Source organism: Thermobia domestica, chromosome 11, assembly GCF_964235325.1.
Source record: "Thermobia domestica chromosome 11, izTheDome1.hap1.1, whole genome shotgun sequence".
Lineage (NCBI taxonomy): Eukaryota > Metazoa > Arthropoda > Insecta > Zygentoma > Lepismatidae > Thermobia > Thermobia domestica.
Genome location: NC_137464.1, coordinates 210,928,156 through 210,948,884, shown reverse-complemented (window position 1 = coordinate 210,948,884; position 20,729 = coordinate 210,928,156). Strand labels below are relative to the sequence as shown.

Sequence of the window (20,729 nt, the reverse complement as noted above, 5' to 3'; positions counted from 1 at the left end):
GAGAACACTGTGCCGGGGATAACCTACCTTAATATACTTGAGTACTATCTTTTCCCACAGTTGGAGACTGATTCGAATGATTTCATCTACCAACAGGATGGGGCACCGCCACACTGGCATGGGAAAGTGCGGGGATTTTTAAATCGAACGATTCCACAACGATGGATCGGTCGCACTAGACCAAATGATGCAGCGTTACATTACTGGCCTCCAAGGTCACCTGACTTTACTGTATATAATTATTTCTTGTGGGGGTTTATAAAAGATTCCGTTTATGTGTCTCCGTTACCAAGCACATTGAATGAACTGCGACATCGCATAACGCAGCTGTGGAAGCTGTAACTGAAGACATGCTAGCTGCAGTTTGGGACGAATTTGAATACCGCATGGACATATGCCGTGCATCTCACGGGGGGCACACTGAACATCTATGAACAGGTGCAATAAAAACTTTTTGAGTTTCACTGTCATGCAAAACAAAAACTGTTTGTATATGTTTATTAGTTTCAGAAATACAGACTTTCTAAAGTGGATGAATCTTTTTGATACACCCTGTATTTTATGGCACTGAATATGATTATGATGCTAGATCTCATTCTCAATTTATGTTATTTCTTTGCACTTGACTTACCGAAATTTTACTCATAATAGTAATTAAAAAAAAAAAAAAAGTGAAGTGTACCGTTCTATTGTAAACTAATATCTCATATAAGCTAGGCTGAAGGTTATCGTAGACTGGTTTAGGATTCAATTTCCCTCTTGTACAGTCAGAAACAATATTAAGTATAGGTTGGAGGTATAAGAAATGATAGCTCGAACCTATACTTAATATTGTTTCTGACAGTACATTAATAGTAAATCCTCAAACCTACTCAGTTTTGCAAGTTTACAAGAGAATTGTAAGATAAAGGAGTGCGTAAATAGAGCAAGTTATCGTCTGAGGACGAAGTGCAAGACTAACCGAAGTAAACAGAATAAATATATACTTGTTTGATACTACACGAGAACAAGTAAACTTCAAATAACTCTCCTTTGTTTTAAAATATTTGCTTTTGCTTCATTCCCTTCCTATTCGATGGGGCATCAACAAAGGTACTAACAATAATGTTTTTCTTCGTATTTTGCGAGTAAATTTTCGCACAAATCACTTATTACTAAGGTATATAAATGTTTCACATGAGTTACAAACTTGGGTCATTGATTCGGTTGATACCTCTGTCCTTTAAGCATCACCCACTTTAATAAGCAACCTTTTCAACACTACCATCGTTAGTATTGACCAATGAGAATTTATTTTCTGACACTTACCTGAGTTTTCATGTTTGTGATTTCCACCGATGGTTTGTCCCATAGTTCATATGGTATACCCAATTCCACTTTCACACCCTTGTTACTGAAATAGCATTTCACAGAATCAATATTAACAGTATGGTAAAAAGCTAGTACACAACAGCAGAAATGAATGTACAATTCTAAATGAATCAGTCATTGAGAAAAGGCTATATGTCCATCCCTACCATATTTTCATTTTAGTGCAAATTCGAGTCGTACAAGAAGAAACGCACATTCTCTGTGAAAAGCCCAATTGTATGGTCATATTATGTTTTATATCCTACACTATTGCCTCAATATCATCGATGCCATTGTACACGTCGAGTTTGAAATCCAAATTGTTTTCTTTCTCCTCTACAATTTACTTTGGTGGATATATGACCTTTTCGAAATCACTGATTCAAATATAAATAACTATAATAATACTGATGAAATTAATGTGAAAACGCTAAACAAAAAATGGCAGTATGTAATTTCAGGGTTCCCCATACAAAAAATATTGGGATACTTAATTAAAGCCAAAACATATATGTCGAAAAAAGGTGAGAAAAGTACAAACACATACATATAGAGAAAAATGTTCGGAATACGGATCGATACAAAAGTGAACTGTGGAAATAAATCAGGAGGTTAAATATATCCCTCTATTATTATTATTATTATTTAACCACGATTGTGCACGGTAATTACAGCAACCCTATTTTACCTATCGCCCCATTCCATCTTTACACATTAAGGTTTCTTCTTCAACTGGCCCATGTTCACTGTCAGAGGGTTTTCTTGCGTCATGAACACAATTATCATGCCATCTGTACTTTCCTGTGTAGCGGTTGCGGGAACATCTTTTTGTGACGGAATTTATAGCAGAACTAGGTACACTCATGTCCAAAATTATTGTCGCATGTTTATAAATATGTTGTTCTAGGTATATAATTTGATAACGAATTCGCCCGGTATTTCTTATAATGTTAGTATGTGCATAATCGGTAAAGACATATATGTGGCAAATTTCATGTCAAAAGAGCAGTAAATAATAACAATAAAACGAAAATAAAATTTTCTTGTCCATTTAGCAACATTTTATTTTACTCATTATAATTTTTGTATTTATAACTCTTTTCCTATGAAATTTACCACAAATATACATTTTCCGATTATACACATAGTATTAGTATTAAAAGTACCCTGCAAAATCATTATCAAATTATATTCGTACAAAAAGACAATTATAGATATGCGACAATAATTTTGGACATGAGTGTACATGTAAAATGAAAACATACAATATCATACTTGTCATACAGTGTTGCAAACTAAGTTCGCTACAGTATCACAAATATCGAAAAATAACTACATTGCGGGGAGTTCTACAACAGTAATAACGTAAGCGAGACGGATAGGGTAATGCACATCGAAAGTACCTGAATGTTGAATACTACGGTAATCATATGACGAACATTCGAACAAGTAAAAACAAAGTTACAAGGAATTGAAAATTTGACCATAATTTAAAGGACTTCATTTCGAAAAGGTGTTTAGATAAGTACAACATCTAATTATGTACGTGATTGTCAATAAACATGAAGATCATTATGCCGTTTACAGCAATTTGGTATCTCAAACCATTCGGGGAATATGAAAAATGGTAAAATTCGATATATTGCTTAAAATGGCGTGTTTGTGGGAACTTTTTAAAACGATTTTTAATTTACTTAGCTTCTATAGCAATACAACAATACTTTTTAGTACGTGTAATTACATTAAGTTCTCCGAATTACACAATTTTAAGCAATGCTGCAAACTTTTTCAGTTATTACCATATCTCCAGAACGGTCTGAAATATCAAATTATTGTAAACGGCATTGTGATATTCATATCTATAGAAAATCATCTATGCGACTGGATAAGATACTTATCTAAGCAGTTTTTCAAAGTAAGGGGTTTTGAAAAAAGTCATATTTTCAATCCCTTGTAACTTTCCTTGTATTCACTCAAAATACGTCATATCATAACCATAGTATTAGACACTAAAGTACTTCGTACATGTATTGCTTCGTCTGTCTCATTTGCGTTATTACTGCTGTAGAGTTCACCAAAATTTGGATGTCTGTTATACTGCAGCACTCTTAGTTTGCATTACATGTAGATTTGAAATATGTGATCACTTGACCTACTGCCATTTGAAAAAACATAACTTTATGTTGATTTGGCAACACTGTTAACTTTCTAACATCACCGAGTATGCCGAACAATGTCCCCCTGCCGATATTTGGATGGTACAAAATTTCGACGTGTTTTCTCAGTTAGTTTAAAAGTCACAAGGGCGTATCAAGATAATGTCCACCCTGTATATGTCTATACGTATCTACGCAGTAGGGGGGTGACGCATATAGAAAATGAAAAATAAGTGTCAGAAACTGGAGTCGTGTTGACGGAATAAGCGCCTCACGATAAGAAAATTGCTTGATTATGGTTGAATTATTAACAATGTAACTGCGAATCCACCAAATGCACACACTTGATACCAACACAATCACACTTACTTACGTTCCCCCCATCCACCAAATGCAGACACTTAATACCAACACAATCACACTTACTTACGTTCCCCCCATCCCCCAAATCTGGAAAGATTTTTCCCCGACTATTTCCTGTCCTACCGAGTTATCAGATGGACAACGACGTACATGGGTTTTGAGGTGTACGTGTGTATTGTTGTCATATGAGATTTGCTCTAGTCCTACGTTCTAATTTGGTGTTGTTTAGCAAGGACAACAATAAAATCTCATAAATGAAACTTAGAAGAGTTTTAATAGAGTTTAATGAACTAAACTATGTCTAGCACAGATTTATCAGGTACACCCCTTAGATTCTGATGAAGATAAATATTCTATTTTGTGCTATAGATTATCGTTCAGCTCCGATCCGTTAAAATCTTGATAGGTGTGTTAATTATTAACCGATTAAACTGTACGTCCATATCTCGAATAGCCCTGATACTGAAAAAAGGGACGTTAACTTCAAGTCTCAACCTCCCAAAAACTGAAAGAATGTTTTACGAAATCCTCCATATTATATATATATATATATATATATATATATATATATATATATATATATATATATGTGTGTGTGTGTGTGTGTGTAATAAATAAAATAAATAAATAATAATAATAATATTTACACTAGTGTAGGCTGTGTAACAGAAAGAAGTTTCAGTTAACTATTGTAAATATTATTATTATTTATTTATTACATATAGCCTATATTTAAAACGTATACTCATATCTCTATTAACATCTTTTCTTGACTACATCTTGACAACGCTGAGAACTGTCAATGAAAGTTCAACGTACAGAACAGCAATGTGAGTACCTTTTGTCTTTATTAATAAAACTCCTTTTCAACCGACTTACTTGATAATGATAGAGAGTCCTCATGATAATGCGGTTTCACTGAAATATTTGCAAAATACTTTTATTCGATAAACTTTTTACACTTAAACAAACACCCTTACACTTTTATTAGTTGTTACCCTTCGAGTCTGATGATGGCTACAAGAACAGTCAAATTCATACTCGGAGAAATAATGTCAACAGGACTGAGTATTTCTACTTCTAGTTTGAATGAAAAAATTGTAATGAAATAATTTGACGGATTGCTTTTAAAAATAAAGAAAATAAGTTATGCATGTCACTGCGTTGCCGCTGACATAACCAGATCGAATTTCCTGATCTTTTAGGATTTCTGAATTATTCACCACAAACGTCCAAGTCTACAGAAATGTAGGGCTACACACTGCCAACTCAAGCCATGAATAAAAGGAATGAGGCTTACATCCACAAAACTTCATCGTTAGAGCATAGAGAAAAACATAAAACACCAAACCAATGTACACAACGTTTGATCGAGCATTACTGGTCAATCATGATGAATTTTACATGGGAAAAGCGAGTGAACATGTCTCTGTTGGAGAATTTCAGGAAAAAGGGAATACGGTCAAAAGCAGATATCTACGGAAAAGTCAAAAATTACATAGTGACAGGAAAGTTAAGAGAAAATATTAATAAAATGTTAAAATACGAATAAATTAGTACAAATACGTAAGTATGTAATACATCAATGCACGCATATTAAGACACTAATTTATATAAAGAGTGAACCTTGTTACTTATATGATGATCAAGAGCTATTATTTTTCTACTCCTATATTTCGCAGCTTCTTAATTTATTTTTCCCTTCTTTCTTTCTCCTTCTTGTGTCCGGTAAAGTCTTTAGCACCCGGGGTTGAAATTTAGTAGACAGTATCACTTCTTTACTCTTGTGAAGAATTGGAAAACTATAGACAGAACTTTTATCTTCCTTGATGCACCACATATAGGTAAGAACTTTTTATATATATATATATATATATAGGTATACTAAAGTGATTTTCATTATGTGAGAGCAAACGAGAGAGTCTTCAGAAAAACTGTGATATGTCGGCATCCAACAAGTTTAGACTGCCTAGAATTGTACGTTGACAATATAATTCATAACCGAAATATAGCACAGAAATATCGTTTGAGACTGAAAGAATTTGTTCATAAAAATTTGAGCAAACTTGGATAAAGATAGCTGTCAGCTGTATATAGCTGTATTCTTAATGAATTTGGTACATTAAGCCTTAGTTTCATTATATTTCCCCAGCAAGACGCTGAATTAAAACTGATCGATCCTCGAACAATGCACAACTATACTAGCATAAAAAACCCATACCATTTGTTGTTTTATTAGTAGCAGAAACATGTTAGCTACCACAGCTATGGATTAGTATTTGCAACACCAAATAAGCAGAAATAGACTGAATTACTTACCTCCTTATGGAACTTTAGAGCCAATTTCTTTTTCATTATGGGCAACAAATGTCTGAGGAACAAGACTTTTATACTAATAAGAAGAATGTCTGGCACATTATTAGTAACATAATAAATCTAACCTTATTATGCCCAATATGTTTATCCAGTGAAACATTTCAAGAACTGTTCCGTTCCCATCGTCAGTCACGACGTATGGTGAAAGACTAACTCCAAGAACTTACATACTTAATATTCAAAATTAAATGCACACAGAAATTACAACTTCTTTACAAGAAAACAGAGAATAATCAATATCTAGAAAGCACTCACATTACTAATTGTCCAAAATAGGAAGGACACACGAAATTATAACATAAAACACGAACAACGATGAGTTTCACTGACCAGTAAGCACTCACAGAATTTAATTCAATCATCGCAGTATCTTATATTTCCCCAAGTCTAGTTGCTCTTATGAGAAAACCTTTGAGCATTTCAGTTTTTGAAATATTTCCCTGGATAAAAGACAAGTATAATTATTACATTTAGGCTACTTTTCCTACATTTTCGTACTGTTTCATACTGTTTTCTTAACACGCACAAAGTTATAATTGATACTTACACTAAACCGTGAAGTGTCTGAAAAGTTTGACTCATTCCTTTAGCAAACCTAGTACTATCTTTTCTTTCTTTATGGATATTATATTCTAGAATTCTATCACATAGTCCATCTAGGGATTCCACTAATCGAAGCTCACTGAAAAGAAAGAAAGAAAAAAGTAAAGTGAAAAACTGTTATTATTCTTGTTCTATCATTTTGAAAAATAGCGTCCCTTAGGAAGTTATTCCCTTCTTAACAGACTGGACTGATAAATCAGTTCAATTTAATGTAAATTAATTTCATTTAAAAAGAAAGAAAAAAAAAAAAAACCTTACTGCGTTCAAATACACTTTAACTGCAGCAAACTGTTACCTTCCTTAATAGCTCTGAGAAACACATATGAAACTTCTTTTCAGTTCTCAAAATTTCATTTTGTGCTTGTGCCTAGTTTAAAAATGATGAAGTTTAAACTTTTGTTAATGTAAATCATTTTTGCATCAACTTTTTTTTTTTGAACGATCTAGTATTGAAAACATTTTGCACTAGAACTTCTTTTGTAACAACATATATAATGTAGAAACAGTTTTGTAGAATTGTGTTCACCATTGAGAAACAGTTGTAAAAGTTACTGTGCTTTTTTTTTTTTTTTTTTTTTTTGCTTTTTTTTTTTACACTTTATCGTGAGTTAGCAGTGTTTTAATACGCTTAAGAAACCATAATCAGCGGTCGTCCCATAAGAAAATCACTTTAGCTGGGACTTAATATTTTACTTAGAGAACGGATTACATATGCTCTATACACGCAATTGCATTTGCTTACCTTGAGTATTTAAATAAAATATTGTCAACCCTTTCGGGACCTTCCCGGTTGGAAGAACAAAGCATCAGTCACCTTGAGAAACCACTCTCTTGGCTTTTAGTGTACTTATATACCTCAAATAAACAACTTCGACTGGTTCTCTTCTGAAGAACATTGTTAAGTGTGCGTCAGTAACCTCATTATCAGATTGGATTGTAGTATAGTTGAGAATAGCTTTCAACTGTGAATTCGGAAGTAAATAGCATCTCAAGAAATATTATGAATTGTGGGAGAGTTCTTATCTACAAGAGAATCTTCGTCCGGAAATAATCCCTTAGGAGTTGCTTTGCTTCACCCCCCTCCCCCCCACACACCTTTTACCTTGAAGAATAGTGTGGAAAAGTGTGAAATTTTATAAGTGAATCAAGATAAAAAGGAGATTTCATACAAAGTTGTTAAATGTTATTATTATTATTATTATTATTATTATTATTATTATTATTATTATTATTATTATTATTATTATTATTATTATTATTATTTTGATGTTGGTAATCTATACTTTTATGGAAATTTCTGTGTGTCATGTTTTTATTTTCTTTAACTGGGATTGCTAATAAATCTTTGTTGTGCATGTAATATACTTTTTCCTTTGTATGATTGGAGGTGTTCCGTAGTCGTATTATGTTGCACGCGCAAATTCTCGGTATTGTGAACCACGGGTAAGAAACAATTGGATTTATCCACAATTATAGGTTGTCCTCCACAGTTTCAAGCCCAGGACTAGTTCAAAACGAATCGGTTCGGTAATTTCTCCCTGCTTGGAAGAACTAGAGGTGTTTCATCTAGAGCTCTGCACGGGCTCGGGCCGTGCCTGCGGGCTTAAACACGACTTAGCCTGCGGGCCGGACTCGGGTCATACATTTTTAAATATACATCCATATTTCTCGGGCCTAACTTTGTACATATACTATACAACGATATTTATTGGACCATTCTTTCTGAAGAACTTTTAAAGCATAATTGAAAATTTAAACCTCTAATTGTTGTAAATAAAAATACAATTTTCCGTTCCGTTAATTATTAATTTTCTGTAATACGCCCTTATTTCGAGCTCATTTGATTATCACGTGAGCTCGAGCCTAAATGCTAAAACATGTTTCGGATTCGGGTCGGGCCTCATATTATAAACTCATGGGTCGGGCAGGGCCCGGACAAAAAATTCCGGCCCGTGCAGACCCCTAGTTTCATCGTCATGTTTTCCGTATCTTTTATGTAGACTGTTATTAATGTCATACCACAGTAACCCAACGCAATGTTTTCTTCTTGGAGTCCTCTAGTTTAAAGTCAATTTTGAGTAGAAACTCAATTTTCTGTTCTTGATCACATTTATTTCCAAATCTTAATGACCCTCTTGAAGATCTTTACACTCATGTTCTATCCTACTCAATGAGTATGATTGTACTGAGATTTTTTTCCCCTACAAACACATATGTAAAATTTACCATTTATTTTTTTCTGTATATCTATAAATTAACGAAACTGCTGGTTTCTTTGATCTTTAGTAACTTTTAGCTGTCGGTGAATGGAATTCAATCCTTTTAACAAAAAACTGTGTTTCTTTCTAATAAATCCACAAACTGTTATTCACTTAATAATAATAATAAAACCAGCTTTTTTTTTTAATATGTGTGACAAAATTTTGTTTTTCAAAAGCTTAATAAATTTTGATAATCAGTGCAATCAGTTAGTAAATACTTTCAGTGTTGATTACCTGCTAGTAGTTTGTAAACACTACATAATTAAAATTAATGTGTATAGAATTATATACTAAAACAATGTCTTAAAGTAATTCCGTCATTGTCAAGTAACACACTGTTGATTCAATTGTATCATCGTACATTTTCTATAGTATGATATTTGAGTTTAGCGTCCCTTTCAGCAGCAAGGCTATACGAGACGTGAATCTACAGCTTAACGTAGAATCCGAACCACAGGAATTCTCACCGGAAACCGAACGCGGGTCTAACGTGCTGAAGACACGTACGCTAACCATATAGCCACGAGGGAGCTCTTGCAACAACTCCGGGTAAATCTATTGTGCTTTACGATATCGTGTTGCGCAAGTAGTTAAATGTGTGAAAACATCCTGTGAAAACGAATATAGTTGCAGCCTTTCAAAAGCTTAAAAGCATCACAACATTAAATTATATATATATGAATGATACAGTGATTCAGATCAACGAGTGATCATTTGAGATATATAAACAAGCTTTTGATAGCATACTACAAAGAATATTTTAACAAGAGAACCATATAGGCTCCCATTGCTGCTTACTGCTAGGTAAGTATCCCGAATGATGAATTAACTCCCACAAAAAGCGACGTAAAACCATCAACTGCGGGTACCTTTTAATAAAAGCTGTAGCATAAGCAAACAGAAAATTCTCGACAGATATCTAACGATGGATAAATCTCCGTGGAATGAAGTCAAACTTCGAAGTAAGGAATAAAAGCACCACGAGTTTTATATATATATATATATATATATATATATATATATATATATATATATATAAATTAACTGTACATTAATATGTGTTCGGTTACAGACGGTGTTATTTGATGATTTACACGGAGCAGCTATAATAACATATGCTTGCTATGCTGACTCAATAATTACGTCGTGCATGATAACATGCTGCAATCACGAAGATATGCCGTGAAACAGCTGAGGCAGGGTGTGATCCTCCACCATAACATGCTCCCAATCATTAAACTGCAATTGATACGATTAATAATATACGCTTTCAAACAATTGAACATTCGGTATTTTCGCTGATCTGGATTCAGAGATCACATTATTTTCAAAACTGAAATTCTCTGCATGAAAAGAGATTTTCATAGGACAACGACGTCATGGATATAGTCAATGAGTGATTTGCTATACTTGAAAATGACGTAAGAACAATGCACTTCTTTGGTACATAAACTGAATACACCGATAAACTCTCGCATTATAGCATTATATACACTGTAGAAACGTAACATTGTAAAATATTTTTACTAAATTATTCAGTGATGTACATCTTAATACTAACAGCTATAATATTACAGTTGAATATACTTACGAATCCTTATATTTCATTCTTTTCTTATTCTTCGGAGAATCTATGGAATATCCAGTTTCTATAACTTCATGTGTTTTCCCAGTCTCATCTAACCGAGCTTCTAATTCTATTGCCATGACTTTGCAAACTGAAAATACAAGAAGAAACACACTTTACATATAATATGTAGACAGTGTAAAATAGATTAATGGAAAGACCATCAATTTTTCACATTCACATTTCACTTAATCTTTTGCGAATAAAAAGGATATTATGTAATAAATGAAGGAAATATGCCGATTTTTATTCATACCCAATGATATCATTTATAGGTGCAAATCAATGAAATTTACAGTAAAAGTTAAAAAAAAAAAAGTGTAACTTGATCAGGAATCGAACATGGAGCTCCCAAAAAGGATAAAGAGAATTTAGGACCTATTTTTACCAGAAACAATTTTTTAATTAAAAAAAAAAATGTTGGCCAGAAAATACTTTTTACTCCTATGTTTGTTGTTGAAATGAAATTTTTTAATCTAATGTATCACAGTTACGCTTTTCAGGTTAAAGAAAACATAATTGATGAAAAGGAATGATTGTGAAATTAATTTTTTATGCTCTTCCACCGGGAATCGAACCCAGGACAACGTGCACCAAGGCGCACGCGCAAACCATTACTACACCAGCGGCGAGAGCTGCGTTTGCTGTTGTATGATGTACTGTTCACTGTTCTCAAAACCGCCAAATTAGGCCATTTCACATATTACATATGGAAATCTATTTGTAATTAACGACCTCTTTAACAATAAATGTACCTAGCCCTCGGGAAAATTCATAGGAAGTAAAGTGAACGAAAGACATCGAGGAAGAAAAAAAGTAGAAAAGATATCTAATATTGATTTGAGACAACTATGTGTTTCACGCGTAGTGTTTCTAACTGAAGTAATGTACAATGTGGTCTCAACATGATGCCGTAACTAGTTCTTTGCGCGAATGTTTCTCGACCACCAATATCATTTCGTACATATTTTACCATAGCTTGTTGAAAAATAGCTTTAGTAATTTGTTGCAATAACTTGTCGTACATTTTGTTGCAAAATAATCCCAACCTACATGAATTCATGAGATTTTATGCACAGAATTTTATTTACTTTTTAGGATTTTTATATTGTTTCGCTGCACTCTCAAGGACAGATCGAGTATGGGTATATGATGAATATCAGCTTCATCATGGATCAAGCAGCCCCTAAAAAAAACACACGCTGAGGGCTGCTAATTTACATAATACATTTCTGCTATACTCTAGTACACAGTAATGGAAAGGTTAGTTATTATTAACCACTATCCCAATGATGCCATGGAACCATAAGTGAATTATTTTCAGAGTAATTAAGTAATACTATCATTTAATCTAGTTTCAAAATTACTATAAATTAAAATAGGATTCCTTGTCTAGTCAGTTTGTCAATTTTATACACTAAAGTAGCACAAAATCTTCAAATATACACTACTTTGTTTCTAGATTCGTTAATCTACATATGTGTAATCACTGTTTATAGAAATATCATCACACTCATCTGATAAACATCCAATGTGTTATACATCCGATGTATATTTATTTTGCTGGGAAATCTTCACAATACAATTCCTCATATTAAGTACTACATCTTTTCAATTAGCATGTTGATCGTTTATAGCAATGACGTTTGTTGCCACACTTGCTGCCTTATTTCAAAGGCTACCAACCTTCAGCCACATGTAATAAGTTGTGTGACAAATGTGAGCTAATCGTAATATAACTTGTCTCCCTCGAGCCCACATCACGATCGTCAGAAAAAGTACTGCCACTTTAGGTGAAACTTTGGCTCTTAGTTTTTATTTTTTAATATCTGATGACATTCTTCTGTCAGTTCTGAATGTCTTTATATGAATCTTCTGTACCAGTCATATCCCGTTTTATTATTATTATTATTATTATTATTATTATTATTATTATTATTATTATTATATTTAAGTGTGACTCCGTTTCTGTCCACAAAGGATTTCACGAGTACTCTGACATCAAAATTATCCAATGAGAAATCGAACATTGAACATGTCATAACGTAATCACTAAACATTTTTTTCAGTTTCAGCACTAACAGCTGTTTGCTTTCCTGCAACTTTTAGATGTTTATCTTTAAATTTTCTGTCAGTGTACCTCTGGATATCCTGTACAGTTTCTCAGCACTTCAATGAGTCAGTTCCTCTCTTTGAATACTATATGAAACCTCATTCAGTTTTTCTGGCATAAAATCTGCACAAGTGCGACAACATCATTTTCTCCAATAAGTTCTTGGAATATTTATTTATTTATTTTACAGTACCCTTAACACATCTTAAGTGCCATCTGAAAATAATACGAAAACATATCGTAATTAAGTTTTATGTACCATACTGGAAGATAAAACAACTATCTGCTTGTTTATTTTCCTATTTGCGCTGGGAAACACATCCAATTATCATGGGCTCAAGACACCACCAAATAGCAAAAAATCAAGAGGCGAGATGGATCTAGGACAAATTCACATAACGAAATAAATTAAGAAAATTGGCAGATGTATTGCAAAAAGACTGATTAAGTACTAGAAATTTTATACGATTCTTCTCACTCAAAATATAGCCAGTGTAGATTAATTTTCAAATTCATAAAAGTAGAACAAACAGAGATACAATACAAAAACCGAAAATAATAACTCAAAGTTATTTCTTTCTAATATAAATAATAGAGATGACAACCAAGAAACTACAAAACACTCTGAGACTAACATTACGAGAATACTGAAAATAGTTTTTCCAAAAACTATACTTGAAACGTGTATCCCTTTTGGGTTCAAGTCACGCCCAGGGTTCAAGACACCTCATGTTACAGTATTTAGATAGTACCTCATCAAATTGTATAGACGGCTTTCAATCGATGTGAAGATCACAATGCCGTTTACAGTAATTCGATATCTCAAACCGTTCTGGAGATACAGTACATAATGGTAAAGTTTGCAGCACTCTTAAAATTATGTAATTCCGAGAACTTGTTATAATTACACCTTCTAAAAATGACTATTATAATCTTATAGAAGCAAAGTAAAACAAAAGTTGTTTTAAAAAGTACCCGCTAACACACCATTTTACCAATATACCAAATTTAACATTTTTTCTATATCTATCTAATGGTTTGCGATTACAAATTGTTGTAAACGATATGATATTTATGTCTATTAAAAACCATCTGCAAAATTAGATGTGATACTTATCTAAACAATTTTTAAAAATAAAGCTCTTTCAAAAAGTAAATTTTTCAATACCTTATGATATTTTTAAAGTTTTTGTTTTACATGTAGATTTGAAATATGTAATAACCAGAGGTAGTGCAATTTGAAAAAAGACAAGTCGGGTTGGCAACACTGTGAACTTGATTGTATTGCTGAGTACGTCAAAGAATGTCACCCTTTGATATGTGCATTGTACGAAATTTCAGTGGTTTGTATGTATTAGCGTAAAAAATACAAGAACAAGATAAATAACCCACCCTCGACATCTCTGCATAAATGTTTGGTAAGCTCCAAGCAAATAAGAGGTAGAGGACATTAATGAAAGAACTGTAAGTTTTGAACAATCATTATAGTAATGCCTCTTAATTGTACTCTTCCCAAGTGAAATATCGTCATGCATAAACAAAATAAAAGTACAGAAGGCATTATGATTCTTTCTCCACGAAGAAATGTAAGCTTACTGTTGAGTAGGAGAGGCCCCCATATTCTTAATCTGTAACTCTTAAAGACGTTAGAAGCGCACCTTTGCTGGCTTGAAATGGCACATTACGACATTTTGTACTGTTATTTTCTTGGTACATCGCAAATAATTGCATACAGGTTGATGATATGCGTGCAAATTGATGTGCGATGTACAGGGGCTTGAGAAATCTTGATTGCAAGTACTACCCAGTCAAAAAACCTACCAGTCAGACCACTTTGCAGTCACAGAGTTTATATAGACTACTCGCCACTGGCGAGCAGGCGATTGAATCTTTCAAGCCCTGGCGATATAAAGGATTAATAATCCAGAAACATGCTGTACTGTGTATTACCGTTTCACTTTTTTAAGCTTTGAACGATTTTCTAGGACATTCTGCACTGCTATTTTACTGGCACATGCGCAAAAAATTGTGTACAGATTGACAATATGGGTGTAAAGTAATGCGCTATGCAAACGATTATTCATGAAAATACACGCACAAACGTGACCTATGATAAAGCAGAATACGATTAATTAAAGTAAGGTGCTGATTTACAATATGAATCCATATATTTTCAAAATTTACGGAAGAAATATGTAATATTATTTCAATAGATCATTATTTAAGTTGCTCCAAATAAGTAGGGATCTTTCCTGTGAGATGTGCATGTACGTAGAAATAAATGAAAGAAAGTGGAACGTATTAAGCAAGAATTTCTTTATAAAGAAGGCATTAGGCATTTAGTATCTCCTCTAAATCCATCGATGACTCCGGAGCTAGTACAGGAACTGTGACTTATAGTGAGCCGTTGCAACCGACCTCGTTTATGCATATACCCACCATCGCTGACGCGCCTGCCCCATACGGGCACACCTCTCGCTATCGCTTGGGACCCCTGTTGCGGTCCTTCTCTGACTCTGTTAGATAGCAGTCGTGCTTTTTAGTGGCCACCAAGCACAAGCTTTTTATGCCAAACGTCCATCTGTATTTATACTAATGACTACATCACAGTTATAAATAATGAACAGCAATAACTACCAAGTGAGCCAGAGTCCTTACCAACAGATTTGGAGGAGATACTGAAGTTCGGTATCTGAAGCCAATGCGGTAACTCATCATGCAGGACTATAAATGTAAAGTAAAGAAATGAAATACATTCCGCAGAAAATACTAAATTACAAGGCAAGTTCTGTTTTTCGTATGTGCTTTCGTTTACGTTCATTGTGTACATCGAAGGACGAACGGCTTTAGTGTTGGGTGAGCCACTACCTGGCTCCGCCCGGTGCCTTCGGCCCACCCGCTCGTAGGACATGGTCTCAAACCCGTGGTTAGAGATACGAATCCTCTTGCGAGGATATCTAGTACAGATAAAAAGAGTTTAACTTTCCCAGACAGTTCTACTAACAGAAAATTTGAAGGCGACATTGTGTACTTGTACGATTCTTCAACAGAGTGAACGGAAATTTAAGTCATATTCTGGTAGCTAACTAAGATAAAAATTTTGAACGATATGTTAGGCCTACTTAACCAAACCTAGTAACCAGTCATATCGTATATAGTAGACAATCAAGAGGAGATGATACGAAATTAAGAGAAGATGGTACCAAACCTAACCTAAACTTAGTAACGGTAGGCCAACTAATATGGCAAAAATGGGAAAATTTAAAAACTTTGGGCCATGATCCGTAGAACGGTCTGCCGAAGTGGTGCCGCAAAAAGTAATTCTGTACACGAATTGATCCGTTATTTCTGTACTAACAGGCTCTCCTAGAATGAACTGTAGAATGAACAGGCTAGAATGAATGAACAGGCTCTCCCAAAGAATACAATTCCTCCTATAATAAACAACCTTTAGAGGTACCTTCAGTAGATTTCATTAAGAAATACATATGCGATTTTTATATGTATCGATCCACATTGTAAATCTGTACCTGTATTATTTGTCCGGATATTCACTACGATTACAGCAATAATATGCTAACCTATTGTCGTTGTGGACGGTGAAAGGTAGAAAAAATGTAAAGCTGCACGCTGCCCTTAACATATCTACTTATCTGTATATACACGGTGTTTCAAAACAACATCGACAACGTTTGGGACGTGATTCCTGACACCAAGATAAGACAAAAAGTATAGACCAACCTGGAAAAAAAATGAAATGAAATGAAATCTTTGAGTTTTACGTTCCACGGTTATGCCGGTTAGGCTAAAGGAGACGGTGATGATGAGTAATGAATGAAATGGTGGAATGAAGAAAGTGGAAGGAAACAGGAGAACCCCGAGAAAACCCACGCACACGGTGTTTGTCCACCACAAAGTTCACTTGGCGGGGGCTGGGATCGAACCCGGGACCCCAAGCAACAGAGGTGAACGCTCTACCACTGAGCCACCGCGGCCCTATAGACCAACCTGGGTGCACAAATGCTTGCTTTCGGAGTTTTAGGCTGCCCAAAACATGAAAAAATAAACTTTAAAGGTCCATAGCTCCAAAACTATTGGACCTACCGTAGTCGGGTCAAGACTTCACTTAGAAACTAGTATGTGCCCTATCCAAATATCCAAGTTTCAAAATCCTGCGTTACTTCCACAACAATTTTTATAGAGGTAGTTGGTGATTAATTCAATTTATATGAACGTAGCCGAACTCCCTCTATAAAAATTGTTGTGTGCGTGCCTTAGGATTCTAAAATATGCATTATTGGATAGTGCACGTATTAGTTCCTAAGTGAAGGCTTGAACCGACTGTAGTAAATCCCATACGTTTGGAGTTATGGACCTTTAAAGTTCATTTTTTCATGTTTTGGGCAGGCTAAAACTCCGAAACAAGCATTTGTGCACCCAGGTTGGTCTATACTTTTTGTCTTATCTTGGTGGTTTATCACAATTTAGACAAAAACAAGGTACTCGATTCTGGAACCAAGAAACGAGTTGGGGGAGATACTAAATGCCATCCCTGCATTCCATTATATACATTAATGCCCATATAGCTTTCGACTTATCCTATATACTCTGATTACATGTTTAATGTTACAACACTACAGTGATTTACTAATCCATCATCTCTCTGATGGCTTAATTTTACAGGTGTCCTTCAATTTCAAACATACAAAAAGAGCATTAAATCATTAAAAATTGTTAGGTTAGGTTAGGTTACCTTTCACTTAACTTTAAAGCTCAATGCAGAAACACCACACCGAACGCAGCCATGCTGTACGACTACCATGCTCCTGAAGCATCGAAACCTTCCGCATCTTGGAAATAGTACCAACTTCTACATATAAATACTTGAATTAAACATAACTTTGGCATTACTCAAGCTGACGGTTCTACCAGGTTCTGACATTTCTTACATTTCCAGGTTATGTTAGAGCTTTGTATTTCTTCTAGCAGAGTATGCACTAAATGTGAGCTTCATTACTACTTGCAGATTGAGTTAAGAAGGACTCCGTATAAATACAGTGTCGATGTATGGCATAAAAACTATAGTGCATAAAACACGAACAAGCTTGTGCTAGGTGGCCACTAAAAAGCACGCATGCCATAGAACCGAGTCAGGGCAGGGGTGCAGCAGGGGGCCCGTACGTCAGCGAGGGGTGCGTTCGTAGGGAGCAGGCGCGTCAGCGACGACGGTATAAGTATAAACGAGGATAGTGGAAGAGTACATTCATATATACAGTAATTTCACTATCACTCAAAATTTACTTTTAATATGCTGTACACTAACAATAATTACTTATATTCACACCCTCATTCCTCCACAAGAAGAAAAAAACGTCATGTGGTATTTTACCTATACATTTTCTAATAAATTGATCTGTCTGCTCGAGTGAACCCATAACTTTACACACAAGCATACACACCTAAAGATCATGTAAGAACTTCAAATCACCATTTCTTACCTCTTTACTCCAAATTATTTTGTAAAAACGGAAGCACCCTGCTAACGTTAACACCCTCTGAATCACACAAACATTAAATATTCTTACCTTCACATCTGTTTGCATATTTCACTCCTTCGTCCTCCTCCGTAATTGCAATCACCAACACGATGTGAGCACTAACAATAGAAATCAATACAACAACCGAAATGCAATTCATTTTATGTTTCTTTTCACTTCTCTCCTGTCACCGCAAACACTCATCGAACGACTTATCACTACCGGTTTCCTGCTCAGAAAACTGGTTAACCTTCCGTCTTCCCGTACAAAAGTACAAGGAAAATTAAGTTTACGTTGATACAATAGTTGAACAAAACTGTTCGGTCTTAAATGGGATGTTTCCAGCACTGTCCTGCAAAAACACGAAAAATTTGCACTATTTGAAAATACAATTACATTCACGTTCTACAAATCTTTCACGGGGAAGCCCCACGGTCACATGAATACCAGCTTTATTTACAGTGGTTATCCTTCGTCCGACGTGTTTCAAGGATATCAAACTAGAATCTTCTTCTTCTTCGGCGGTAGTTTTTGCCTCAGCAAAGATTGCTCTTCCGGGAATTATAAGCGGTGTATTCAAAAGAAAAAGATGGATATCTTGAGATGAATCTTTATGCTTATAGATGCGAAACAAAGCAGAACGTTGTAAATATAGATAATAGGCATAAAGAACGGGTGGAGATAAAGTGAAAATTAAAGATCCACATTGAAAGGGCCAGAGCCAAGTAATTTATTAAGAACGTAGAGAAAAAGGAGGCGACGTTGCTGGTAGGGAGGACAGGAGAAAATGAGATGATTGATGTTGCCAGCAACTAGACCACAATTACAGAGAGGTGTAGTACATTTGTGAAGAAAAAATGTTGTAGAGTAGCAAGGGTGTGTAGTCGATTACGGAGGAGGAAATTATGATAACATTGGGGAGTTGAGTTGATTTTGAGTTTAACGTCCCTCGGGGCTATATCAGATGGGACCTACTGGTTAACTTTAAATCTGAACATGAGCTCCAGCCAGGAATCGAAACCGTGTCTCCCACGCCAAATGCGCGTACGCTAACCGCTTAGTCACGAAGGAGCTCATAAAATTGGGGAACATCATGATGGAGGAACAAAGATGAAGAACAGAGAGGACAAGGATGGTACCAGTACCAATGCGCCAGTTTACAAGAAATATTATAAGAGATCCATCGTTGAAAATAGAGGGAAGTAAGAAGGGGGAACAGATCGATAGGCGAGACGGAAAGAACAAAGAGAGTGTCGTGAAGGGCTCCATGGCGTGCGGGTGAGTCACAGTGCAATTGCCAAGGATACCGACATGGTCCTTGGAGCAAATTAAGCATCCAAAGTTTAGAGAAGTACGACGATAAAGGAGGAGATGGATTTCAGAGAGAAGCTAGGATCTTTTCGAAGTCCAGGGGATGATTAAAAGGATTAGAGCAGAGATTTAGAAACTGTGGTAATGCAGATAGACGGATTTCGATTATGAAGGGAGTGCAGAAGTGTCGGAAAACGGACATAAGCTTCAGTGAGAAACGTAGAGACGTAACTGGGCAGTTTAAAGCTGAAACTTTGAATCATAAACGACGAAGAGAGAAATCATAAAGAGCAGAGCCCAAATGCAAGCTCTGACAAGAGCCATCGCAGTATAAATAGACAGTGTGTGGATAGAGAAGAGGAAGAGAAGAGAAATGATGGTACGAGGCAAGGGTGGAAAGTCAGAGAGGTAGGGTGGGAAAATGGATTTGGAAAAACAGGATAGGGATGGAGATAACAGGGAAGATTATATGTACGAAGAATATGTAGTCGGTGTGGAGAGAGCTCGAGGTGACATGTATATATGGAAGGGAGAGAAGCAGTATATGAGGAACGTTTAGGAGCTAGTACGAAGATGTCGAAGCAAAGTGAGTTTTGGGAGAAGAGGAGCAGTTAAGTTGGAAAGGTTGGAGACATACTTTATTCGAGAGAGGTATGTGAGGTAAATATTTAAGGTTGGAACCCGATTTTCAGTAAAAAGCGTAGAGTCAACAGTCGTGGTGAGAAGACTGAGGGTTCGACAGAGAGTGGAATATTGAAGGGATTGGAAGCGTTGAAAGAACTAGGAAGGATAAGGGGATAGAAGAAAACCACCAAGCGTTAAAATGGATAAATAGGCCTTTTTATATAACAGGTGGAAGTGGAAATATGTGTCATATAATTTTTAATGTTTTGCGTTACATTCCGCTCCACAACTTTTCTGAAGACTGGTACAAGTGAGCCCCGTGAACCACCAGAGTATGTGTTGAGAATCCCACTTTCCAAGGAAACTCTTATAATCACCGCAGTCTCTGTAGATATTGCAGAATTATTT

The 20,729-nt window shown here is 35.2% G+C and overlaps 1 protein-coding gene across 1 annotated transcript in view; it reads right to left on the bottom strand.

Moving 5' to 3' along the window:
• Positions 1-18,910, bottom strand: part of CNPYb (FGF signaling regulator protein canopy b) — a 49,127-nt gene extending 30,217 nt beyond the window's left edge. Inside the window, exons 1-4 of the mRNA XM_081732755.1 lie at positions 18,435-18,910; positions 10,701-10,827; positions 6,793-6,927; positions 1,309-1,393 (exon numbers count right to left, since the gene is read on the bottom strand). Of these exons, the coding sequence (XP_081588881.1) occupies positions 1,309-1,393; positions 6,793-6,927; positions 10,701-10,827; positions 18,435-18,546 (459 nt within the window). The 5' untranslated portion in view covers positions 18,547-18,910. The remainder of the gene's footprint in view (positions 1-1,308; positions 1,394-6,792; positions 6,928-10,700; positions 10,828-18,434) is intronic.
• Positions 18,911-20,729: the final 1,819 nt, after the last annotated feature.